Source organism: Hyaena hyaena, unplaced genomic scaffold (assembly GCF_003009895.1).
Source record: "Hyaena hyaena isolate Hyena2069 unplaced genomic scaffold, ASM300989v1 scaffold_86, whole genome shotgun sequence".
Taxonomy (NCBI): Eukaryota; Metazoa; Chordata; class Mammalia; order Carnivora; family Hyaenidae; genus Hyaena; species Hyaena hyaena.
This window is the reverse complement of record NW_024080721.1, coordinates 976,084-1,002,780: the sequence shown is the minus strand read 5'-3', so window position 1 is coordinate 1,002,780 and position 26,697 is coordinate 976,084. Positions and strand designations below refer to the sequence as shown.

Genomic DNA, 26,697 nt, shown 5'->3' with positions numbered 1-26,697 from the left:
ACATCCTAATAAATATTTGTACACATTTCTGATTATTTTTCAAGATAAATTTCTAGGAATGGTAACACTAGACAGTGTACGAACATACTCTTGTAAGGGTTTGGTCAAATACTGCTATGCTCTCCCTATCAGCTGTGCTCGGGAGCACTCATTTGAAAATCCCCCAACACCAGGTTTTAAATATACTTATATTTAAAAGTCTCTGCCATTTGCAATGCCTGTACCTCAATGTTGCTTTAATTTGGACCTCTTTGATGAAACCAGGGACTTTGATTTTTTTGCCCTCCTTTTTTAAATCACTGGCCACTTGCAGTTTTCCTGAGAATTGTTTTGTCCACTTTTCTTTAGGATACTCATCTTTTTCTTATTGATGGAACTTATTAATTGATGGAAGCCTGGGTTTTGCAGATACATACAAAAACAACTAAGTTTTGTATGTTTTCCTTAGAATCAGCCATCTCCCTGAACTGCTTTATTAGATCCAGTACTTTTGAGTCCCTCAAGATTTTTATTTTTTATTTTATTTATTTATTTTTAAAATATTTATTTTTGAGAGAGCGCAAGCAGGGGAGGGGCAGAGAGGGGGACAGAGGATCTGAAGCACGCTTTGCGCTGACAGGCTCACAACGGCTAGCCTGATGCGGGGCTCAAACCCACAGCCTGCAAGGTCATGACCGGAGCTGATGCTTATCCAACTGAGCCACCCAGGCATCCCCTCAAGATTTTAAGTGGGCAGCCGTCCGTCACTGGCAGGTAAGAGTGGCTTTGACTTTCCTTCTTTATGGCTTTATCTCTTATTTCTTCCCTTGACTTGTTGGACTGGCTTGAGCTTCCAGGGCATCAGCGTTAGCAAGCTTCGTTGTCATGCCTTTACTGCCGCCAAGAATTCTTCATCAAATGTGATCTTGGGTGTAGACTTAAGATACTCCTTATAAATTTCAGAATGTATTCTGAGTTTTGTTTAGACTTAACTAAATGTACTGCTTCCCTTTTCAACGTCTTTGAAGAGCAGGGTATTCTTCTCCTCTGGACCGTTGATATGATAAATTTTGGCCCCAAACTTGACACTATCTTTGCATTATTGCCTCTGTGCTCAGTGTCTGTTATTCTTTTAATGTAGCTCCAGGTTTGATTTTCTTGTGTTTCAGGTAAACTTTTGCCTTAATTCATAGCGAGACAGACCTAGGTTTTATTTTGGGGGGAGTGTGGAAAGAGTGCTTGTTTTATTGGGCTGAACAGAATGAGGACATTCAACCTTTTTTCCTTCTTTTTTCTTTTACATTTTCGTTTGTAAATTAATATGCAGTAAATCTGACTTTTTGGGGGTGCACAGTTCTGTGAAGCTGAACACAAGTAGAGATTCTTACAACCACTAGTGCAGCGAGGGCACGCGCCAGCTCTATCACTCCAAAAGTCCCCCGTGCTCTCCTGTCTAGTCACACCCTCCCCACCCCTCACCCCTGGCCACAATCCATCTGATCTCTGTCACGGTAACTGTCTTGCTCTGAAAGTCTTACACATGCAATCACACAGTGTGCGACCTTTCTGATTTCTTTCGCTCAGCAAGATGCCTTTGAAAGTCATCTAAGCCGTGCGTATCAATAGATCTTCTTCCGAGCACGGAGTGGCATCCACGGTACGGACCGCCCACAGCTCGCTTATCCAACTCTCTGTTAAAGGATATTTGGGATGTTCCCAGTTTGGGGCAATTATGAATAGAGATACGATAAACATTCATGTGCAGATCATGTTTTTTATTAAACACGTTCTGTGTTTGTGTAAATGTTAACTGTTTTATTTGTCTAGAGCAGTGGTTCCTCAACCAGGAGCTATTTTTGCTCCCCGGGGTACACTCATCTAGGTCTAGATACATTTGTAGTTCAGCTGGGGGTAGGGGTCACCTGGCATCTAGTAGCAGGGATGCTGCTACCCATCTTATAATGCACAGGAGAGCCCCCCTCCCCCAACAAAGAAAGATCCAGCCCCAAATGTCATGATGATGCTCTTGAGACACTGGTCCAGGAAGGAACCTACGACTGGGACCGCTGGGCTGCATAGTGTCTGTTTCACTCGTAAAACCCCTCAGTTAGGCTCTGCATTGAATATGGCACCTGCTTAAGATTCTCTCTCTCTGCCCCTTCCCCCCCACTCCTTCTCCCTCTCTCTCTCAGACAAAACAAAACAAAATAAAACAAAATAAAAAGAAACCACCAAATCTTCTCCAGAGCAGCCAGACCATTTTGCAATCTCACCAGCAGTGTACATGAATTCTAGTTGTTACACATCCACACCAGCACTTGGTATTGTATTTTACCTTTTTTTAAAAACTAGTATGTATCATTATTATTTTTTTTTAATGTATATTTATTTTTGAGGGAGAGAGCGGGAATGAGGGAGGGGCACAGAGAGAGAAGGAGACAAGATCCGAAGCAGGCTCTAAGCTGACAGCAAACAGCCTGATGTGGGGCTCGAACTCACAAACTGCGACATCATGACCCGAGCTGAAGTCAGACACTGAACTGACGGAGCCACCCGGATGCCTGTTATTGTTAGTTTTAGGAAGGTTTTCCTTTGTGGATTTCTTAGGATTTTCTATGTAGACAGTCACTGTATCATCTGTGAACAAGGAGAGGGATGGTTTATTTCTAACTTCCCTGCAGACTTTCTCTTGAACTCAGGGATTGTTTAGACATGTGCCGCTCCATCTCTGTGTTTGGAGATTTTTCTGTTATCTTTATGTGATTGATTTTTGTTTTCATTTTATTATAACCAGAGAACTTACTATATATGATCTGAATTCTCTTAAATTTGATCCATCTTGGTGAATGTTCTGTGTACACTTGAAAAAAAAAACCTGTATTAGACTAGTGTTGAGTAGACTGTCCTATAAATGTCATTAGTTCCAGTTGGTTGTTGACATTCAATTTTTCTCCTTTATTTTTTTTAAAGAAAGTAGATTCTGTTTTATTATTTATTTATTATTATTTTTTAAGTAGGCTTCAAGCCCAGCACAGAACCCAATGTGGGGTTTGAACTCATGACCCTGAGATCAAGACCTGAGCTGAGATCAAGAGTTTAACACTTAAGTGACTGAGCCACCCAGGTGCCAACACCCTTCTACATTTTTTTTTTTTTTTTTGAGATAGGGAGAGAGTGCGTGCACGTGTACACATTGGGGAGGGGCAGAGGGAGAGAGAATGTTAAGTAGGCTTCATGACCAGCGTGGAGCTGGTCGAGGGGCTCGATCCCACGACCCTGGGATCATGACTTGAGCTGAAATCAAGACTCAGATGCTCAACTGATTGAGCCCCCCAGGTGCCCCAATGACATTCAATTCTATATCCTGACTGATTTCATGCCTCTAGGTCCTACTGATTACGGAGAGAGGGGGTGTTCAAGTGGATTTGCTGCAATGTATGTGCGCACTGCTGATCAGATTTGGTGACTAAGATTTTCAAATGATATGTGTATTTCCCCGTTGCCGTGCTCTAGACCAGGGGTCAGCACACCGTGGCCCGTGGGCCGGCCAACTGTAACTGCAAAGCTTAACTGGAGTGTCCAGCCCTTTGCACGGTGTCTACCTGCGCCTATGGTGTTGTAACGGAGAGCTGAGCGGTTGTGAAAGAGGCTGTATGGCCCGCAAAGCTGACAGTATTTACTCTCTGTTCCTTTACAAATGGATGATCTCTGCTCGAGACTTGTCCTGACTGGTACAACCTGGAGCTCTGGAGACTGAGCGCAGTTCAAATTGAGTAGAATTAAACACTTGGTCCCTCAGCTGCATCAGGCAGGTTTCAAACGCTCAAGAGTCACATGTTGGCTGGAGACTTTGGGGGAAGCTGCTATAGAACGTGTCCCATGTTGCAGAAAATGTTCCTGGCCGGTGGTGTTCTAGACTATTCTAAGCATCAAGGGACTCCTCTGTGCTTTGACCACTTGGCACAACTCAGTCACCTGGGTGCAACATCTCTTTCGTAGATTTTTTTGGTTACCTGGTATATTTTCGTGTTTAAACAATTTTTGACTTAATTTTGGTAGCTTATATTTTCCTAGAAAATAACTCTTCACATCAAAACTTTTATGTTATTATCTTTTGATCTCTACCCTATCTGCTTTCCTTAAGAGTGTGTTTGTGTGTGGGGTTCTCCCCTGCCGTTATGTCTCAAGCTGACATCTCAGTTCAGTTAATTTTGTTATTTACTCCTTATTTAATAAGGAAAGCATGTAAGGTTGTGAATTTTTATCCAAACGAGTTTTGTCAGCCTTCCATATGTTTTTAAGATGTCAATTTACATTGTTTAAATTTATTTCTTGCTTCACTGCATTTTATGGCAGAGAGATTATAAAATAAATATTTATCGAGCTTTTTCTTATGGCTTTTGAATATGGCCACTTTTTGGTGGTATTTATGGACACTGGAAAATAAAAGGTTGCTTCTCTTTAGAGCAGTGCTGTCCAACAGAAATATGTCTCAGATGTAATTTTAAGTTTCTTAGTAATCACATTAAAAAGGGTAAAAGGAAATAGGAAAATGTTAATCTATTTTATTTAATCTAGTGATCCAGGATATTACGGATATTATGTCAGCATGCAAGATAAAAAATTACTAATAAGGCACTTTGCTTTCTTTTTACTTGTACTCATTCCTCAAAATGTGGTGTGTATTTTACATGTACAGCATGTTCCATTAGGGTTGGCCACGTTAAGTGTTCCGTAGCCACAAGCGGGGCATGGCTACCGTGGGCAACACAGCGTCAGTGACTATAAAGTTCAGTAAAAATATCTTAAATCCACCTCATTACTTTTCCCAGGTTGCTTATATCCGTGGCACGTCCCACTCTTACAGAAATAGTACAGAGTGTACGTCAGCTTCCGCTCGTGCCTCTGACAGATTCCGCTCTCTCTGGCTGCCAGTTCATAATAGTTTGTAATATTACCTTTTAATTGTAGAGTGCACCTCTCGGGAATGGCCTTCCTAATCATAAGACAGAGCCTCCAGGAGACTAAGTTTAAAATGATACAAAGACTGGCAGGTTTTCTATAAAAATGACAAAATATTTTTACGTGAAAAAAGATACCACAGCAGGGCTCTATTGGCATTGGCCTGTGCGGCTCTTTATTGTCTTAACTCATTTGATCTGCACAACCCTGTGATGTGGGTACTATGTTTATCTTACTTTTACAGGTAAGGAAACAAAGGCACAGAGAGGTTAAGTAACATGCCCAAGGTCACACAGCTAGGGAGTAGCAGAACCAGGATTCAAACCCAGGCAGTTGGGCTCCACTGCCTGTGTGTATAACTACCATGCTAAATCACTTCCCCTATACTGTATGACAGAAAAAAAAAATTTTAACGTATATTAAAAAACTATAATGTCCAGAATGTATAAAAAGCTGCCATCAGTCAAGAAGAGAAATATAGTAAAACCTTGGTTTGTGAGCATAATTCATTCTGGAAACATGCTTATAATCCAAAGCACTCGTATATCAAAGTGAATTTCAAGACCCATTGACTCAGTTGTTATCATGTGACATTTGGCATCATGTCCTACGTGTACTGCAAGACGTCGCTCATTTATCGCGTTAAAATGTATTAGAAGTGGTTGCTTGTCTTGCGGAACACTCTCAGAACAAGTTACCCGCAATCCAAGGTTTTATTGGATAAATAAACCTATAGAAAAAAAGGGCAAAGGATAAGAACAGGCAATTCATATAAAGAAATAGAAACAGCCAATAAACAAACATATGAAAAGATGCTCAATTTACAAGTCCTCAAGGACGGGCGGGTCAAAACAAGATACGATTTTTTATACAACAGACTAGAGCAAACATCATGAAGTTTGCTGGCTGGCACCCCGTGGCCGTATGAAATTTGTCTTGCTTTTTTGAATGGCAAACTGGTAGTGTCCACCACCATTTAAACTGTTCTTTGCGGTGACATGCACCCCAATGTTTATAGCAGCACTATCAACAAAAGCTAAATTTGGAAAGAGCCCAGATGTCCATCAAGCGATGAGTGGATGAAGAAGAAGATGGGGTATACTTATACAACGGAATACTACTCGGAGATGAAAAAGAATGAAATCTTGCCATTTGCAGCAACACGGAAGGAACTGGCGGGTATTATGCTAAGCAAAAGAAGTCAGAGAAAAGATAATCACATGATATCACTCATACGGAATTTGAGAAACTTTACAGATGTTCACAGGGGAAGGGAAGGAAAAATAAGATAAAAACAGAGGGAGGCAAACCATAAGAGACTCGTAAATATAGAGAACAAACTGAGGGTTGAGGGTGTGGGGGAAATGGGAGATGGACATTAAGGAGGGCACTTGGGATGAGTGCTGGGTGTCATATGTAGGTGATGAATCACTGGATTTTACTTCTGAAGCCAAGACTACACTGTATATTAACTAACTTGAGAATAAAAAAAAATGCAAACTATGAAAACCTTAAAATAAATAAACTATTCTCTGCTTTTTTTTTTTCACTTAAAAAAAATTTTTTTTACGTAATCTCTATACCCAATGTGGGGCTCGAACTTATGACCCTGAGATGAAGAGTCACATGCTCTTCTGACTGATCCAGCCAGGTGCCCCTAAAGTGTGCTTTACTTTGACGCATGAGCACAGAGATGTTCGCACACAGAAGTTCTTCCTAGTCAAGTGCCGCGTGACTGTGTGCTGAGTCAATGGCACCCCGCAAAGCCGTGCAGGGGTCCGCTGACAGCTCTGGTCACCAGGCTGCTCGCTGGGCCACCTGCACACTTCCGTCCCCACCTGTGACCCCCCCCCCACCCCCGTGCTCGCCCTCACACCCATTCAAGCCAGCTGTGCTGCAGGCCCCGGGGAGCGGTTTTCATGAAAATTAAGCTGAAGGCTCTAAGAGTCCGGTAAGAAGCAAGGTGCTAAAAACCAAAACCCAAATCAAGCTGTTGTTGAATAAAACACGTGTAAGTACGGGGCGGGGTGGGTGGGTACCTCATAAAGATCTGTAAGGGTTTTGCACCTTCGAGCCTCCCTAAGGGTCTGAACTCCGAAACCAGATGGGACATCGTGACGACGCTTCACCAGGAGAGAGAAGACGGTCCCAGCTGGGGCTCCCGTCAGGAGCCGGGAGCCAAGAAAAGGCCTGCACGCATTTGGACTGTGTTTTCTTAAGCAGCGAAAATGTATTAATGAATTGCTTATTTAATTTTAAAACACTTTAAAGCGATACCTTTATCAGCATAAAGGATGCCTTTCACAATACAGAATGACTCGTTCCCTTTGTTAACTTATCCGAATTCCTCTCTGTCCCACAATGTGATGGGTCTAGCGTTCCAATCAGTTGGAGGATTTCGGTCTTTCCACGGAGGATTTAAGCAATTTACACTTATTATAATGGAGATGTTTGCTATTGACTCTCCCTCCTTATTTTATGCTATTTGTGTGTGTGTGTGTGTGTGTGCGCGCGCGCTTTTTTTAGTTTTCTTTTATTACAAAGGCCCTGTGCTCTCTGCTTTAACTTTACTTATGTTGTAGAAAGCTTATGTTATGTTTTAAGTTCTACTAGAGTTTATGTCTAAGCTTTCCAATGTAGTTCAAATCTTTATTTCTCTAATTATCAGGGTAAAAAACTAAATATTTACTCAGAAATTGTTTTTTTCCCCTTGTTCTAGGGACCAAAAAAAAAAAAGAAAAGAAAAAGAAAAAAAGCCCTCTGGTGGTAATGCTGTGTGAAAGAAGTCAAATACAAGATAGTATTGTATAATTCCTTTTACGTGAAAGTCAAAGTTAAGGACGGAGGCCCTGTCTTTGGCTGGGGAAGCTTCTAGGTAGGAGGGATGGACAACTGCGGGAGGGGGGGTTTCTCCACATGTTCCAGCACCTTCCATATGGGTGCTTTTCTCAGTACAGCTCCCTGTCCTCAGCGGAGGCACCCCCCACATGCATCCTCATTTCCGGTGGGAGCGAGTGGCTTCTCTATGTCTCCTCCAGTATTTTTGTGCAGAACTGGGGAGAAGCCACATTGGGAATGGATACCTGCACATTACTACCATCAGAAGTTTCAGGGGAAAAAAAATCTCTTAACACAGCCATTTACAAGTCATCCATTCCCTCTGGGTCCTCCCTGACCCTCCCGGGTGGGATGCGGGCGGCTCTGTACAAACCAAGCCCCCCCAGGCCTTCCCTACGCAGCTAGTGAGCCCACCGCGAGCCTGAGTCTGCGTTAGGGGCCCCTGGTCAGGAGCACTCTGTCCCTGGCCGCGGGCTGCATGCACGTGTTACTTGTGCCTTTTTTTTTTTTTTATATATTTTTTTATTTATTTCTAGGAGAGAGAGAGACAGCATGAGCAGGGGAGGGTCAGAGAGAGAGGGAGACACAGAATCTGAAGCAGGCTCCAGGCTCTGAGCTGGCAGTCAGCACAGAGCCTGACGCGGGGCTCGAACCCACGAACCGTGAGATCATGACCTGAGCCGAAGTCGGATGCTTAACCGACTGAGCCATCCAGGTGCCCCATACTTGTGCCTTTTAAATAAACAAGAAGAGCAAGTGTTTCTGCAGACGCCGCTGCGGAAGGCACAGGGGTGAGACAGGGCGGGACACATGGGGGCCGCATCTAGGAACGAGTTCCCGCAGGGACTCCAGAATGAAGTGGTGCCGGTGAAGCACACGTGACGGGCTGGAAAGGCAAGGGAGTGCGGGTGAGGGGCAGACACGATGAGACCGGGCTGAACAGATTTAAAAAAACCCCAAATCTCTCCATTCCCCCCTCTCTATCCACCTCTTAAAATTCCCGGTGAACCCCCACATGGATCCTCGCCGTTTCTCCCCTGCATCCAGTGTCCTCACCCGTGACCGGCCACGCTCGGGTCTCTTCTTTCTGCACCCAAGTAATCTTTGCTCAACTAAATGAACACGTAGATTTCTGGGGGACGCATTTCCATCACTGTTAATTTTGCATGGGTGACTTCTCCCTGCTCGCGACAAAGCCTCAGCCTAACTCACGGGCAAGGTCTGGCTGAACCGTCGAGTGAAGCGGAGAAGGGACACAACTCCTGGACTTCCCGTTTAGGGGGGACTGACCCGCGCCAGGTTGCCGGGACTCCAGGATGAAGTGGTGACGGTGAACCGCAGATGACAGACTTCCATCACCGGGTGCATCCGCGCTCACACGTGCCCCACAAACACACGACGGCGATGGCGGGGACAAAAGAATGCCACCTTGCTGTCTAAAGACACAGCTCTGCTGTGAAGATGCAGGTTTGGGCTGAGCTCTCCTAGAAGGCAACGAGGTATTTTTTGGTTGCCTGTGAAATGGTGTGAATTTCCCTGCATGTTCTGGATGGCTGATCCCTGCCTGGAATTCTTTTGCTGAGCCAGCTGTTGGTGGGGGGTCTCCCCGCGCAGAGGAAGCCGCACCCCCGTTGGTCAAAACACCTGTACATTCTGAAAGATTTCTCTTCACACACACACACACACACACACACACACACACACGCACGCACACACACCGCCCCCAGGCAGCCCTTTACCTCCTGTAGTTTGATCTCCTCGGGCTGGAGGATCTGAAGCACCCCGCTGCTCTGAATCTCCGGAAGATCCTGCCAGAGGTTAAATCTCGAGTGCGGGTTACTGAGCAGGCAGATCTGGGGCAGAGCCTTCCTCTCGGGTGGGCTTGCCGGCTCGGCGTCCTCCTCCTCCTCCTCCCCGTCCTCCTCCTCCCCTGCAGTCTCCTCGCTGGCCGGGGACACGTGGGCATTGGTTTGTATCTCGGCATCCTGCTGTCTCCTGGTCTCAATTTCCTGGAGTGTGGATTTGTCTCGGTATTCCTGATACAGGAGCCCTGAAACCAGATAGGTTTGTAATGAAGAAAAGGGGAAGATTTCAGACAACGATCTTTCTGAATCACTAGGTCAAGGCTCAATGCTCTTATCAGGAGCAGGTGATGCACCTACGAAAACATAAAGCAAGTTGGCCCCGCATCCTGTGTCCCCATAACGCTGCGTGTGGCCCAATGAACTGCCACTATCTTCATTTCTTGGGAAGGATCAACGTACGGAAGTTTTGCTCAACAAATAAAGAAATCCCTGAACGCATTCCAAATCCAATCGAGGGGCGCCTGGGTGGCTCAGTCGGTTAAACGTCTGACTTTGACTCAGGTCATAATCTCACTGTTCGTGAGTTCAAGCCCCACATCGGGCTCTTTGCTGACAGCTCAGAGCCTGGAGCTGCTTCAGATTCCGTGTCTCCCTCTCTCTCTCTCTGGACCCCCCCGCCCCCGCTCACACTGTCTCTCTCACTCTCAAAAATAATTAAACATTTAAAAAACAAACAACAGGGGCGCCTGGGTGGCTTAGTCGGTTGAGCGTCCAACTTTCGCTTAGGTCATGATCTTGTGGTTTGTGGGTTCGAGCCCCACGTCGGGCTCTGTGCTGACTGCCAGCTCAGAGCCTGGAGCCTGTTTCAGTCTGTGACTCCCTCTCTCTCTGACCCTCCCTTGCTCACGCTGTCTCTCTCTCTCTCCTAGAAATAAAAAACAAAAAACAAACAAAAAAAACAACAAATGAAAATCCAATCGCACAAATAGATGCTTTCCCCGCACATACGTGGCAAACAAGGAGAATCTAGAACTTTCGGTGTTAATAAGCAACTTGTGCACGGAGTTGATGGGGGTGTCCCAATTACATTTCAGGATCCCAACAGAATACTTTCTGTAGCCTAAATGCTTCAATATTAAAACTCAAGTATGTTCATTTGTGAAATGGGAGTAGTTGTAAATTCTCATCTTGAAGGAAGAAAGCAGTATTTCATTAACCTTATGATTCAAACAGGAAACGTTCCTTTTTTTTTTTCTTTTACAGTTTCAGACTTACCTCCCTGACCAATTGTACTTAAAATAAATGCATTCTAAGTCTCCAAGGAGATTTGGAGGTACGTATGAATCAGCACAAATGTAGCCTCTCCATAGGGAAAACCCACTTCAGACATCCTGGCAGAGGATAGAGGGACCTTCTCTTCGCAGCAGAAAAACGTCAGTGGCAAGGGGGGTGTTCCGGGCCCAGGGGGTGGGGTGGGGGTGGGGGTCAGACCCCTGGGTCTTGTCTGCCTCTGCCACCCCACGGAGGCAGTGGTCTATCTGGTTGCTAGAGAGAGGCCCCAAGAGACTTCAGGCAAGCCGCTCTGGCCCCTGTTTTGGATGGGTGTGGTTAGGGGAAAGGATGCTGGGAGCTGGGAGCTGGGATGACCCCCGGGGGGTGACTGGAGGCCTGAACTACATGTAGGGGGTGGGGATGGGGCCAAGTGCCTAATTCAGGGAACAGCGACAAGGTAGAAGTCGGGTCCTGGTGACTGCCTGTTGCTAGGTCACGAACGACATCCAGGTGGCCAGCGTGGCGATAGGGTCTGGTGGGCCCCTTCAACACAGGAAGGGGGTACGACTGGGGGAGGGGGTGGTGGAGAGATCCGAGGGGCATCCAGGAGGAGAGGTCCAGTGGGCAGCTAGCGGGACATACTGTCTCAACAGCAGCTGGGGCCCTTGATATGTCCACCTAGAAAACAAAGACGATTTTCCCAGGGAAATTCTAATTGGGGTAAATGTACCACTTGTAAAGCACTTTCTCTTACAATGAAGTACGAACATTAGCTATTATTCCTTCCTGATCTAATTGTTAAATATATCTAAACAGGAGACAAAGGAACAAAAGAAAAAGCAGATTAACTTTGAAGTGCTGAATGTGGCTAGATAAATTATATTCATAAACAAGAACCCTGTAGAATTAGTTGTCTTCCTGTACCCCATCATGCAACATTTTACAGCCTTTAGGGTTAGCATAGCGTTTACTTAAAAAAAAAATTTAGATCCTGTGATGTTGCAATGTTAGAATCCTGTGATTTTGCAATGTTACAATGAAAAAGAAAAGTCTTTGTCAAACCCAATCCAGGCTGAAGGTCTAGAGACAGAGGTTTAACGTCACTATATAAACCGGTTCAGTCATGAGCATAAGGTTTAACCAGGATGCTGACATTGACCCAATCTTCTCTGATGATTCCAATGCCCAGTGTTTACAGAGCCTTTAATTAAAGAAATCAGGTTTCTATGAGTCAACATGGATTCACGTTTCAATGTGAATGAGCCTCTCACATAGCAGGTGCTCAAATATTTGTTGGACACCTTTTAAAAATGTGGTTTCTAAAGCTTCACCAAAGCGTTTAACGAATCCGGCATCTTTTGGAAGGTTCAGAAAATATGTCTTATATTCGCTACGGTCGGCATATCGCGGGTGAATACTACCTCTAGCGTCTCACTGTGATACATATGGTGAAAAGTAGCAAAAATATCAGCATTGTGGGTAGCTGGGTTGAAAATAATAATTCGGAAATTTCATCGTGGCAGACACTGGTGGCTGGCTCTCCTCCATCTCCTCACACCCCTTGTTCCCAGCTGGTAGGGAAGGAGTTTTGTTTGGGTGCTGACCGGTTCTGTGCTCTGGGAAGTGGGTGAATGCTGACTGATCAAAACCTACTGCGATACTATATTGTACACCTGAAACTAATATTAGTCCATTTGTTAACTAACTGGAATTAAAATAAAAGCTTAATATAAGTAAAAACTTTCTCCAAACGGCAGGGGGAAAAGAAAACAAACAAAACAGACAAAAAAAAATGCTTTAGAGAGAGGCTCTCAATTATCTTAGCAGTATAATGACTAGCTCTAGGGGACTCCCTTGACAAGATAAAATCACAGAAATTAGTTTTAAGATTTAGAAGTAAATGTCCACATCCAATGTAAATTTCCCTTAAAATCTGGCTTCATCTGCCTCAAGGGACTCATCGGCCCTGTAAGATACATAGAGAATACTCAGCCCTAATCGATAGGTCCAAAGTATACAGGTTGTTCATGTATATGCTGAAAGCCAGGAAATAAATCTAACAAAATCACCTGGGGGAAAAAAAACAAAAAACCACCTACCATGATAGTTCTCTCCTTCTTGCCAGTGGTATGTTTAGACATGAACATGACACAAGCTGGCCAAGCAGAGTAAGGGGATATTCTACACCTCTGAGAAGGGCTTCCCAAAAAGATGTCCTCTCCAATAAACACTTGAAGACAAACGTCCCTTCTTTGCTTTTATACGTGGCTACTTGAGGATGTGATGCCTGGAGCTGTGGCAGTCATATTGTGACATGAAGCCCAAATGTTGAGAATGGTGGAGGGAAAGGGGCTGGGTGACTGCCTGAATAAACCAATTCTAGAATTTCCTACCTCTGAGAAAAAATACTGCCACTGTGTAAAGTCATTTTTTGCTGGATATTCTGTTATTTTTAGCCAATGACTCCCACTACTAGTAATTTTAGAATTTCCTTAAAACTCTATAGTTCCTTCTGAAGTATTTAGAATATGAATTTAAACACCAATTTCCCTGGATTTACCGTGACTACAAAGAGTTACCTGACGCACTGTGTAACCATTTTTCCTAACTTGTTTATTTTTATTGGTCTTAAAATTCAGATTGATATAGCTTTACCTGAGGAGCTACATGTTAACTGATTAAATTTGTGTACCCCTTGTACTGCTACTACATTTTCTTATTTTATATTCTGTACATGCAGCAAGCACAACTTTATATGAAAATGAACTTTACTGGTAAAATATTTTACTGGTATATTAAAAAAATTTTTAATGTTTATTTATTTTTGAGATAGACACAACACAGAGTGTGAGTGGGGGAGGTGCATAGAGAGAGAAGAGACACAGAATCTGAAACAGGCTCCAGGCTCTCAGCTGTCGGCAGAGAGCTAGGCATCAGGCTCAAACTCACGAACCTCGAGATCATGACCTGAACCCAAATTGGATGCTTAACCGACTGAGCCACCCAGGCACCCCTTTAACCTGGTATATTATTTTTTTAACATTTATTTAAGGGATTAAAAGAGAGTGTGCACACGCACGCATAGGAGGGTCAGAGAGAGACAGGGAGGCAGAGAACCCCAAGCAGGCTCCACGCTGTCAGTGCAGAGAGTCTGAGGGGCTCCATCACCCGAACCGTGAGATCATGACCTGGGCTGAAATCAAGAGTCGGACGCTTAACGACCCACGTGCCCCCCACCTGGTATATCATATGCATGCAGACTTAGAAGACCCAGTTCCCATTGTTACTACTTAAAACGATTGGTACCAGGCCGGCTGCACTGCCCTATGAAAGAGGGGGAGTTCCCAGCTCCTCTGACCCAGCCCCTGGAGCCATTCAAAATCTCACTATCTGAAGAGAGGTTTTAAATTCGAATCACTCAAATAGAAACGTCTAAAGGGCGTGGGAGTCGTTTATTTTTTAGGGAGCACCTTTAATGGGTCAAGCATTTGTCAGGTGTCCGGGACGACAGCACACCTGCGCACACGAAGCCAGTCACGGGGTCTCGGGGTGTAGGATCTACAATGACAGGCGGGTGCCCTGTCGTGCACAGTCCTCAGTCATTCTGTTCCGGCCTCCGTGGGAGACCCTACAAGATCCGAGAGCGAGCTGTGAAATGCCCACACCTGCTTCTGCCTTCGCCTCCCTGCTCTGCTCCCCTGCGGCTTCAGGAACGGGTCCTCATCTGATACCTGGCGAGGAGTCCCCTTCACTCCCGGAGGTTAAGGGCACACAGGGCTGTTGGAGGAGTCTGCTGAGCACAGGCCTCAAGTCCCTAACGGAAGAGGTGAGGCACTGGAGGCTCTGGGCTGTCATCTGTCAATCACAGTCACAGACGGGGAGCCCCTACCAAGGGCCCAGCGCAGCAGCCACACAGAGATACTCACCAATTACACCAGCAGAGACTGGAATACACCAGCAGAGACTGGAAGGGGGCGGTGGGAGAAAAGACCCCCGGTTTGCCCGAGGGAACTGAGGGCCAGTATGAGTGCGTACCTGCGCTCAGAGCCCCTGCTTCAAGCTTGTGCCGCTAGCCTCCCAGGACCTGCTATGGTCTCGGGGGGGGGGGGGGGGGGGGGGCGGGGTCTCCACACCCAGGATGCAGAGGAGAGCCCCTCCCTCCGGGAAAGGAGGCTCGGATCTCCCCACCCCCATTCTATGTCCTTCCCGGTTATGACACTGATTTTAGCCACTGAAGATCCCTTTCAAGAGGGTGGAGGTCAAGGTTTGCAGCGTTTGCCAAGGGACAGGCAGGCTTCCTCACCACGAAGGACAATGTGGCAGAGAGGTGGGAGAAAAGGGGTTTTGGGGACCTTTCCGTTGGGCCCCTCTCCATCACCCCAGCAAATAACGGGAAAATCTGCTACCGTCACCACCGTCACCCAGCCTGACACACAGGAAGCCTCCGGTAACACAAATCCTGGAGTCAGCGCAGGCTAACGGCTCCCAGAATGCACTCCACCCCCTCCTGTGTGCACGGGGCTCAGCCCCTCTCCGGGTTCAGTCTGGAAAAAACCCTCCCAGGGAAGAGTGGGCCGCCCGAGAAGTCTCCCGCAGGCGGGGTCTCCTGGGGCAACGGGACCTGCTTCTCCTTCAACACCCTTCACGTCTGCCTGAACGGCTGGGAGCGGACAGTAATGATGCGTTGAGGGAGGAAAATTTCCAAACCTAGCATTTTAATGTAACGAATAAACTGTCTGCTGCCCTGACAACACTGAAGAACAAAAAGATGTTCTAAGCAGCCGGTGCCATTTCCCAAATAATGGAGCCCACGTGACCCCTTCACGGCCACCTCTGCTGACTACCGTGGGACAGTCTTAGTTTGATGTCGTTAGCAATTTTTGACTCGGGATATCATTCCCTCTGATTTGTCCACGAGGGAACTGAGGGCCAGCTCACTTTAAATCCAAGTGCTCCAGTTCTCGGGACACCTTCGCAACCCACCCTGCGTTCACACAGTACTTGAGCCACAGCTGCACAGAAGCGGGGCCAGGCACAGGCTGGGCCCCACACCCCGGGGTCCCAGAAAAGCAGGTGAAACCGGGCTTGCCTTCCTAACCCCCGGGCCTCTGGGGCTCCCAATGTCTCTCTACTTCCCCAGCGCCAAGCCCACCACTGCCTCCTCTTCCCGGGCCTGGGTCCCTGCAGAAGCCATTCTCAGACCTCACGGTCTTTCCAGGTCTTTCCCGGGCCCCTCCCAGGAGGGGTTGGACAGCACCCCTTCCTGCAAAGCTCAGTAGTGCCTCACCTGGGGTCTTGTTGCCAGAAATGATGGGGGGGGGGGGCAGAAAGCCCTCCCCCAGGAAAGGGCTGGGCAGGTAAGCCTCTTTGGAGAGCAGGGTAGAAATCCATTTGCTGAAGCCCAATTAATACATACACACATATAGATATGCACCATTAAAATGTGGCAGTTTTGTTTGTGGAACCATTTGGAACACCAAATATGTCAAAAACATTCCTTAGCCACGTCGGAGACAGTCGCTCACAGAAATGCAACGACCTCTCACGGGCAGGGGACCCCCGGAGTCCAGCAGGACGTCCGCAGAGAAGCCCCGCCGCCGCCGGGGACACCCACCTATCTGTTCAATGAGGTTTCTCCAGGAGTCGGCGGGAATGGGGTGGATCATCTGCAAGGCCTCCGTGAGCGTGGTCGGGCTGTCGGCGAGCGCCGGGCACTCCTCGGGCGTGGCCCCGTTTCCCGGGGTGGAGGACGACTCGCTGCCAGAGACAAGGAGGGGCAGGATTGGTTATTTTTAAGCAACGACACACCTCGGCCAGCTCGCGAGTGGCGTCCGCAGAAGTGGCCCAGGCCAACTGGAGCCTGCCGGGGACGGTCCAGGCAGAGAGGCCGCCGCCCCTCCCGGCCAGGCGAGCCCACAGACCCGTTTTGTCGCCGCACCCGGGCGCGACCGGGTGATTCATTCCCACACCAGCCCGCCCAAAACCTGCATGTTTTCGGAGCTCGCGGGCAGGCGTCGGAAACTTGGCGCGCCCTGCCCGCTCCGCGGCGCCGCCCCGCCGCCCGGACGGGCCGGGCGGCGGGGGTCCCAGCCGGCGCCGCTCACGCTGCCGGTCGCTGTCACGCGACCCCCGGCCCCCGACTCCCTCTGGCTCCGATCCTCCATTCCCCGGGCCACGCGGCGCGGAGAGGGGGCGCCGAGCGGGACGCGCGCGCCCAGGGCGCCTGGGAGGGGGCGCGGGAGGCGCCCCGGGGCAGGGATCCGGGCTGACGCGCACCGCTAACCCCAGGCGCGGAGCCCGCACGACCCCGGCCGCAGGTGGGAAGGGGGGCGGAAGGGCCGGCGGAGGCGGGGGTCGGCGCCCACCGCCCGGGGCCAGAGGCGCGCGGGGGCGGCGCGCGGGGGTCGCGGCGGCCGCGGCGGCCGCGGGTCCTCCCTCACCTGCCCGGCAGGTGTCCCGCCGCCGAGTCGCGCGTGTCGCTCTCCGAGGTGGAGCTGTCGTGGTCCACGGCGCAGGCGGCACTGAACGCGGCGGCCAGCAGCTCCATGGGGGCCGGCAGCCGGGGGGCCGCTGGGGCCGAGGCTCGGGCCGCGCTGGGGGCTCGGAGCCGGGCCGGGGGCGACAGGCAGGCTCCAGAACCGGGTCGCAGCGCGCGCGGCTGGAGCCGGAGCTGCCGCCGCCGCCGCCGCCGCTGCCGAGCGCTCCCGCGGGCGGGCGGACCGGCAGGCGCGCGCCCGGAGGCTCCGGGTTGCCACGGCAACGGGGGAGGCGGGAGGGGCGCGCGCGCGGGGGCGAGGCCGGGCGGCGGCGGGGCGGGGGGAGCGCTGGCTGGGTGCGACCCGGGCCCGGCGGGCGCCGCTGCCGCTCGGACCTCCTGGCCGGCCCGCGCCCGGCGCTGGGAGAGCGGCGGGCAGCGTGGGCGTGGGAGGGCGGCGACCTGAGCCTTCGCCTCCCGCCCCCTCCTCGTCACCTGGCCTGCCCCCCCTAACCCAAAACGCACGGCGAACTTGGAAGGTACGGGCGAGGTGACCCTCTGCTCCGCGTCCCCTCGAACCTCTGCCCTGCCCACGTCGCCCCCGACAGGCACCCGGGGACCCGGGGACCCCCGCCCCTGCTGCCCCGGACCCAGCCTCGGTGGAGTGCGTCCTCACGGGGGGGGGGGGGGGGGNGGGGGGGGGGGGGGGGGGGGGGGGGGGGGGGGGGGGGGGGGGGGGGGGGGGGGGGGGGGGGGGGGGGGGGGGGGGGGGGGGGGGGGGGGGGGTGCCACTGTCTGAGGGAGTCCGAGGTGGAGACCGGGGCCTTAGAGACACCCTGCACCCCTGCTCGTGACCCAGACTACGGAGAGGGGGCCAATTGCAGGCCTCTTCCGGGCGGGGCAGGTCGCCCTCGGAGACCCTGAGGCCCTGGAGGCCGGGGCTGAGCATGGAGGAGCCGGAAGAGGAGAAACAAAGTGCCCCCCAAACTCCCACCCGGCTTCCCTGCCTGGTCACATTGTCTCTGGAATCTGCACATTCGTGGCTAGTTCAATCCGCTTCCGGATGCACAAAGCAAACAAAAGGGGTAACCGGGAGTCCAGTGGAATGTGATTGACCCCGTGTGACGAGGAAATCTAGAGGGATTTTCGTCCAGCGGGACGACTGGCCCCGTCCTGCTGTCCTTTGCTGAGGCGGGCCTGCCCGCTGCCTCGATGGGCCCTCGGTGCCCGCGCCGCTGTCTGTGGGCCCCAGGCCAGCTCCTGAGGAGGGGGTGGAGCGCAGAGCAGAGTGGAAAAGATCTTCCTCTGCGCGGTGCCCTGCACCTCCCACCCACCGGGCATTTGTTTAAATTAACCAATTCCTGCGTTGGGGATGCAGATGCTCCTGGTGGGAGCGGTTTAGTTACTGGTTAGTAGGTTGGCTCTGGTGGGTTCCCGAGCCAGCCATCTGGAACACAGTGGTGGGAAAGGCAGAGGGGCGGGATTGGCTGGGGAGGAAAGAAAGTGGCTGGAAGGGAGGCTAGTGGCCTGGAAGGGAACTCCCTTCCCCAGAAAGTATCCGCGGAGCCCCCGAGGAGCCTGCCTGTTGCATCCTCCCCTGGCTCTGACCCTGGGGAAAGGTGCTCCGGTGGCCCGAAATCCAGTTCCTAAAGCTGCGACTTCACCCTCCAGTCCCCTCTAGGGTCTAAAGTCTTGCTCTTAAGGTCTCAGAGTATTTGCGCGACAAACATCTGCTCTTCTCTTTTCCCAAGCCAAACCCCTTCCTTCCTTGACTCATTCCACACGGCCCAGCAGCCCTCTCTTCAACTCCACACTTTTCATCTCTCTGGCCATGTTCGCCCGGATGCCTCCAAATCATTCCCCCAGAGCACTCACACGTCCCCAGTGCGCCTCCCCCCCTACCCCCCACAGCCAGCCAGGAGACCAGGCCCAAGGTGAGAGCCGCTGGCCTCAGCCTTCTTCCGGCCGCCACTCCAGGTATCAGTGCCTCACTGAGCCCCCTGGATCCCTAAAGTCCTTCAAGGCACAACCCTCCCCACCCCTACCCCCTCCATTTGACCCTCTCCCCAGTCCATCCCTGTCTCTATCCCTTTTCTAAATTATGGGTCTGCTTTGGTTCCTTCCCTGCTTAAAAACCCGAGTTGGAGTCCCAGCGCCACCAGCTTCCTGGCACTGTGTCAGGCTCCTTCTCCCTGCCACCAGCACCCTTCTCCTTGCCTGCTTCCTCGGGGCCCCCACCCTTGCCAGCAACACTGAGGCTTTGGCTTCTCCACGCACTTGTCCAGGCTCTGGGCTTTGCAAGTGCTGTTCCCTCTGCTAGAACTCTGTTCCCCTAGGAAAGTCCTCACTCTTGTAGGTGGAGGCCCACTGGGCCTTCCTCGCCCAGCCCTTTCCCCTGCAGCAGCACTACCTGGCACTGGGATTCTCTGTGAACAGGGCCCTCCTTACCCTAAGCCCTCCTTACCCTGTAGGGTGAGCTCCCTGGTGTCTTACTCACCTTCCATCAGGGCCCAAGGAAGAACACGGTATGGGCATTACCAATGCCCAATGATAGGTATAGGACCTACCATTAGGATGGCTTCACCAGCCCTTAAAGATGTAGCACTGGGACGCCTGGGTGGCTCAGTCGGTTAAGCGTCCGACTTCAGCTCAGGTCATGACCTCAGGGTTTGTGAGTTCAAGCCCTGCATCGAGCTCTGTGCTGACAGCTCAGAGCCTGGAGCTGCTTCTGATTCTGTGTCTCCCTCTCTCTCTGCCCCTCCCCGACTTGCACTCTGTCTTTCTCTCTCTCTCAAAGATAAATAAACATTAACATTTTTTTTTTAAATGTAGCACTAAGTGGAAGCTGTTCCCCTCACACTTTGCTTCACCAAGGGGAAAAGATTCTTTTTTTTTCAAATCAGAAAATACTCAAGCGAAATTACATATAAGATGAGCATAATAAAACCTTCCGATTGAAAAAGAAGCTAAAAATATCCTCCTAATTATAAAATCGGTTTAGAAAGTCATTGAGTTCTGAAGGCATATAACTTTAAGCTGAAAGCTGCATGTTCTCTTTCCTGTCATATTTAGTGCTTAACAGGCTTTTTCTAAAAATCTCCATTTAACCAACATCTGCTGAGGATCGTTCACAAGACCTGGATAAATAGTTCAAACATTTATACCTGATTAGTACATGGTAGGTGCTCCATACGATTTGCTAAGGAATGAATGGTATATTTTGAAAACTATTCAGTTATTTTATATATGTAACCTAAAGGGTGTGTATTTCTTCCTTTGGATTATCAAAGTTAAATATTGGAAACAAGGTGGATTCTTATTTATGTAGCAAGCTCAGCCTTGAAGCGTCCTCATTTATATTTACGAAAGGTTACTTTATTCCAAGGGAGAAAAGGGAGAACCAGAAGAAATTTAGAAATCATATGATCTGATACTTTTATTTTACAGAAAAAGAAGCCAAACCAGGGGATTAAAATGACATACCCAAGGCCACGCAGCTGGCTAATGGCAGATTTTTGAATTCTATGCTAGTAAGTATGCTATGCTGTGTGGGACAAAGAAAATATAAATTTCTATTCACTTATGCTAAGTGGTTTTTAGGGTCATGTGACATGTCACCAGTCTCTCAAATGTTAAGACACATTTGTACTTTTAAATCTAGTAGAAAAATGACTTAGATTTTTTTTTTTGGTAGTAAGAGAATAATCCTTACATATACATTGGAAACATCTAGAAACAAGTGCTTGATAGCATTTAATTACCTGTATCTTCTAAAGCCATGAATTAACACAGTAGTTTATTTTTGTCACTCTCAGAAGGCTTTTTAGCTGCTTTGAAAATCAATGCATTGAAACCACCTAGGCAGCCCCCACGGTCAGTCCACAAGGGGCTATGGCCTCGAGGTTAAACGGCCCCCCAAAATTCAGGGAGAAAGTTAGGATGAAGACACGGTGTACCTGTCTCCCCGCAGTACGCAGTACGGCTCGGGCTCTTGGTAGGAAAGAATTGATCTTACACAAAGAGGTTTAGTCTTTGCCTTGGGCTCCTGGCAGGTGATCTCTAAGCCACCGGAATGTGGGAATGTGGGAATGTGACATCTGATAGGAGTGTCTTTGCTTACCTGCAGAGCTGGGAGCAGATAAGGTGGGGGCCTTGGGCCGTGTGATAATAGCTCAGTCCCCGGAGGAGCTGAAGACTGGCTGGCCCACCAGGTCTAGGTGATGGAGCCCCATTAAAAACTCTGGACACTAAGGCTCAGGTAAGCTTTCCCGGTTGTCCCACATTGCTGCCAGGAAGTTGAAGCACTGTCCATAGCTCCGGAGATACTTGGGACTCCAAGCAGAACTTTTCTGGACCCTGTCATGCATCGCTGCCCTTGGCCAATCACATCTGTGGCCTTGCACCGGACAAGCCATAACCATAAGCATAATAGCCCTCAGCAAGTTCTGAGTCCTTCTACTGAATTTTTGAACCTGAGGGTAGGTCCGGGGGACCCTCAGACTCTGCAGTTGATGTCAGAAGTGAGGGTGGGCTTGGAAGCTGCCCCTAAACATCACAAGCCTCTGATTTGATTTAGAGTATGGTGGCCCTGTCCCCACAACAGGCTTCCTCTCCACCATGTCTTGTTCTCTCCCTCAGTGTGCCCTAAGCACCGCGGCTGGGGTGGTTTTCCCCAGACCTATCTGACCCCACACATCTGTTATCTTCAGTGACCCCCCCCCCCCAGAACCTTGCTGGCCATTCATGGCCGGCGGAGTTAATGTACAGTCCAGGCTGGGGCTGCCCGGTTGAAAGCTGGGCCTGTTATTACCCACTTGTGCGGTTTCTCTTCCCAGTGAATCTGAGCTCTGGCGGGAAAGCTATGAAGGTGTCATTTATCTTTGCATCCCCAGCATCCAGCGCAACCAGCAGGCATCAGGAAATAGCGGGTGGATGGGTAAATCTGGGGGAAGCTGGTAGCTGTTACACTGATGTGTTCTTTTCAGACTTTCTCCTACGGTTATTGAATGTCACATGGGCATTCCCTTGCTGGTACGTCTTGCCCTTCTTTGGTCAAGGAAGGTATTTCTTTAACTAACCTCTTTGGGAACCAGCATGCTTCTGGCGTAGCTGCCTCAAGCTCGGGGGAGGTAGCTGTGACCTGTTTTGGGGAGTCAAAAAGAAAACACCTCATTTTAAACTGGATTCACCATTTTGGTAAAGTGAGGAAAATTTTGTGTTTGTTCATCCTCTGTTTTGATATGATGGCTATGGTGGACAGTTGTTATAGTTTTGGTTACCTAGGGAAAAGCTCAGAGGGACAAAGAGATGTACAGGAATCTCTGGTTTAAAGAGATTTGCCGGCATTGGATAGGTTTCAGTGATTATGGGAAGCAGGCATTGAGGTTGTCGGGCTCACTTGCTGGAGACTGATATTGTGCTGCTGAATTACATTTTTCAGAATCAAAAGTACGTGGCCAAGCTTTGCTCTACTTCCAGATGTGAGAGGCAGCCTGGATGAGGGTGCTTGGCTAGTGAAATGTTGGAATTTCCAAAGCATTTTGATGGTTGGTGGGTCCTTATGGCGTCCTTAAAAGGCTGGGAACATGGCGGCCATATTGTCAGTTGTGAAGTGCAGACAATTGTGTGACCTTGATAGAAATGTCCTTCTCAAAACTGGCTCCCGCAAATAACTCCCGGGTAAGAAGCTGTAATGCTTGTGTGCTTATCTGAAACTTGGAAAATGAGAGAAGGCCTGGGCTATGGATTTCTTTTGAATATTCCCAACCAAGGAGCCCGGGACACATGGGGCCAAGAATTTTGGCTGTGGGTGATATCATGGACTTTTGGCCAAGAGGAGCATCCTGAAATAAGGGGGATCTAAAGGAAAAATATTGTTATTTGCAAGCTATTTTTTTTTCTTTTTTTTTTAATGTTTTTTTAAAATGTATTTCTAGGAGAGAGAGAGAGAAACAGCATGAGCAGGGGAGGGTCAGAGAGAGAGGGAGTCACAGACTGAAACAGGCTCCAGGCTCTGAGCTGGCAGTCAGCACAGAGCCCGACGCGGGGCTCGAACCCACAAACCACGAGATCATGACCTAAGCGAAAGTCGGACGTTTAACCAACTAAGCCACCCAGGCGCCCCATTTGCAAGCTATTTTGAGGATGAAATTTAGAGTAAATAAGGATTGCCTCAGTACACATAATTTACATGTTAGGTTGTGGCCATGGGGGTTTCTACACTCTTGGCTGAAACTCAAACTGTAAAGGAATTAATATCCCACTTCCTTTCAACTTGTTTATTCATTTTAAATTACCTTATACACTATATAGTTAGATCTAATTTAGTCCTATATATGGTGAGTCATATAGGTACTTTACAAATAGAAATTATTATTATTATTATTATTATTATTGCTACTACTATTACTACTACTTAGGAAGCCAACATTTAGCACTAAAATACATTCACTATTAGAAAATTTGTTGCCTTAACCATTAACCAAATGTAGCAAAATTGTATAGGTGTGAAATATGAGAAAGGAAACGATGTGCATTCATAAGCCAAGCCGACTTGAAGAACCGTGTATAGTTAACAACATTAACAACTAGCAATTGTTAAAAAAAAAAAAAGAAAAAAACTAGCAATTGTTCACACATTGTTTCTTGAAAATTGCAAATAACTGGGTTTTAAAGAAGTATTTTCCATAACAAGAAGTATGTGGCATGGTCACTTTTCGTTTTCTTACTGAAACAAATCCACCTCACCCTTAACATCCAGGGGAAAGAGTGTTTTTTGTTGAGTCACTGAGAGTAAGCAGAGAGATTTAGAATCTCATGAAAAGGCCAGTATGTGTTTGGGGGAGACCGATCACTTTACGAAAAGTGTTAGAGACAAAAACAAGATGTGTCGTCAGACAAAGTGCCCCGTTCTGGGTCTTTTACTGTCCATCATAACGGTGACAGAAATGCCGTTTCTGTCAAATTATAAGGTAATTTAAAATGAATAAACTTAAGTGAAAGGAAGTAGGATATTAATTCCTTTACAGTTTGAGGTTCAGCCAAGAGTGTAGAAACCCCCATGGCCACAACCTAACATGTAAATGATGTGTACTGAGGCAATTCCTTCTTTACTCTAAATTTCAGAAATTCAAAGGCTTTACTACTTGTGATATTTCTGTTTTGAGGGAGCTGGCGACAATAACATATACCTTAGCACCAAACGTGGCTGCTCTCATAAAGAGAAAGCACGAACTTTCGAAAACACATCAGATACACAGCGATGAAAGGGTTTTAGAAATGAACAGCCAGCGTTAGCCAAGGCTTGGAAACTGTTATTTGCTTCTGGGGGGTGAGAGTGTCAATTCAGCCTTTCTAGAGGGCAACCTGGAACCCATATCATAAACCTGCAGGTGTTCATACTCTTCAGCAGAGAGAGTCTATCTCTAGGAATATATTCTAAGAAACTATAACAATCTGTGTGAAAAAAAATGGCTATAAGAATGTTTATCATCGTGTTATTTTTAATAGTGAAATATTTGGAGCAATCTCAATGTCCAATTTATGACACAGCTCTAAAATGCAGTGTCATTAAACATGATTTAGAAAATAGTTCATAATCTGGAAAGATGTCTGTAATATATTGAATGGGAAAGCAGGTTCCGGATGGTAGTATGGTCTTATTTGTTTATAAATAGACTTCTCTACATGAAACTTTAGGTCTACATATAGATTTGAAAGAGGGCTGCAAGAATGATCAACGAAAACATTTCACAATGCTTGTACTTGGTTGGATTCTGAGGGAATTTTCCTCTTTATTCGTGTGCTTAAATTTTTTTTCTGCAATAAATGTGTCACTTATGTAAGAAGGGGGAAAAAAGTTACTCTCAAAAACAACATCAATCCCTTAATGTGCATAAATTTAGAACATGAGTTCAAAGCGTTCACATAACGATAGGGAATCCTGATGAACTTGAAAAAGGGGGCTGAGCTGTTTGGCATTCTCTAGATTTACTTGAGCAGGGGGAGAACACCTCAATTCATTACATAAATCTTATAAAAGGCTCTTCAGTTTCCAGGGAATCGTGAGTTCAGATTTTAGAGTAGATTACTTCCTGGCATCTCTAAAACTAAAGCCCATTACCTGATAGTTTAACCTGCCTGCTTATAAAAATAGTCCCTTTTCCAAAAATTCCCCTTTTCTGTCTATAATTTCACGTGTATGACTTTAACCGGAATGCTTTGCTGCCTTTTTAATTGAAGTCATGATGTCATAAAGGAGTCATCCAAGAAATTACTGGCTCCTGTCAAAGGCAGGTTATAGTGTTATTTCCCCTGCCTGGCTACATCCCACCTGTGCTGCTTCAGATGCCGCCTCCTCCAGGAAGCCCACGCCTCATCCCATCCCATAGCTGGCTGTTTTCGCTCCCTCTCAAGATCTCCTATAGCACTTCACCAGGGTTTCTCTTAAAGCTTGATTACTTTCTTGGAGAATTAATTCTCTGTCCTATGGGATGGTGCAAGGAGACAGGATTCAGCCTGATTGATGTCGCCTCACTTACTGTGCGGGCAGAGACCTTGTACATGCTGGAGGCTCTGGACATATTTGTCGAGTGGGGCCAGAGTTGGCAGAGGTCGAAAAGCACACAGACACGCTATTGGTATCATCCCAGTGCATGATGGGTAAGTTACAGTCTTAGAAACATCTCAGGGACCCTTGTCCTTTACCCACTACTTACGAACCTTTCCTTGCTGCTCCCTAGAAAGTTCAGTGCACCTTTAGCTGGAGGACCATTATTACCTGGGGCGGGTGTGTGTGTGTGTGTGTGTGTGGTGGGGGTGGGGGGGGCAATCAGTTTATCAGCAAAGAAGCGAAATTTCATGTTTGTATCTTTACCTATTTATTGTTTACCCCTCTGCCGAGCAGGCCAGTTGATGCTTCTTTTCCTAATTTTAAACCCATGTCTCATTTTTTTCCATGCAGTGAAGATTGCATGCTAAATTATTGCTGTTTCTAAAATGTTGTTCAGCTCTTGGAGTAGCTTTTATTTGTCAGAGTCATGGGGATTTCTCAGCCTGTTGCTCTGTTAGGCTCCGGATAAAAAGACAGTCCTTATTAGGTCTCCCTTTTCTTCTTAACCATGAGGATCTTCTGTAGGGGTCTCAGAGGAGGGTCTTCTGCTCCCCAGAAATACATTCTTCCATTTGAAATTAGCATTTGTTCTTAAAAAAGAGACTCTAACCTGTCATCAGTTGAGTGTTTTCACTTAGAAGTGACGGATTCTTACCAGGAGAGAGGAAAGCCTCCTTGACACAGTGAGTCAGAGAAATGACAGAACAGAATGGAAAAATTCCTTCCCCTTGAGAACACCTTAGAATACACAATGT

General features: G+C 48.1%; 1 protein-coding gene across 1 annotated transcript in view; it reads right to left on the bottom strand.

The window, feature by feature from the left end:
• The window catches only part of NGEF (neuronal guanine nucleotide exchange factor), a 41,267-nt gene extending 23,860 nt beyond the window's left edge, over positions 1-17,407 (bottom strand). Inside the window, exons 1-3 of the mRNA XM_039234463.1 lie at positions 17,297-17,407; positions 16,471-16,613; positions 9,519-9,829 (exon numbers count right to left, since the gene is read on the bottom strand). Of these exons, the coding sequence (XP_039090394.1) occupies positions 9,519-9,829; positions 16,471-16,613; positions 17,297-17,403 (561 nt within the window). The 5' untranslated portion in view covers positions 17,404-17,407. The remainder of the gene's footprint in view (positions 1-9,518; positions 9,830-16,470; positions 16,614-17,296) is intronic.
• Between the last annotated feature and the right edge of the window lie 9,290 nt (positions 17,408-26,697).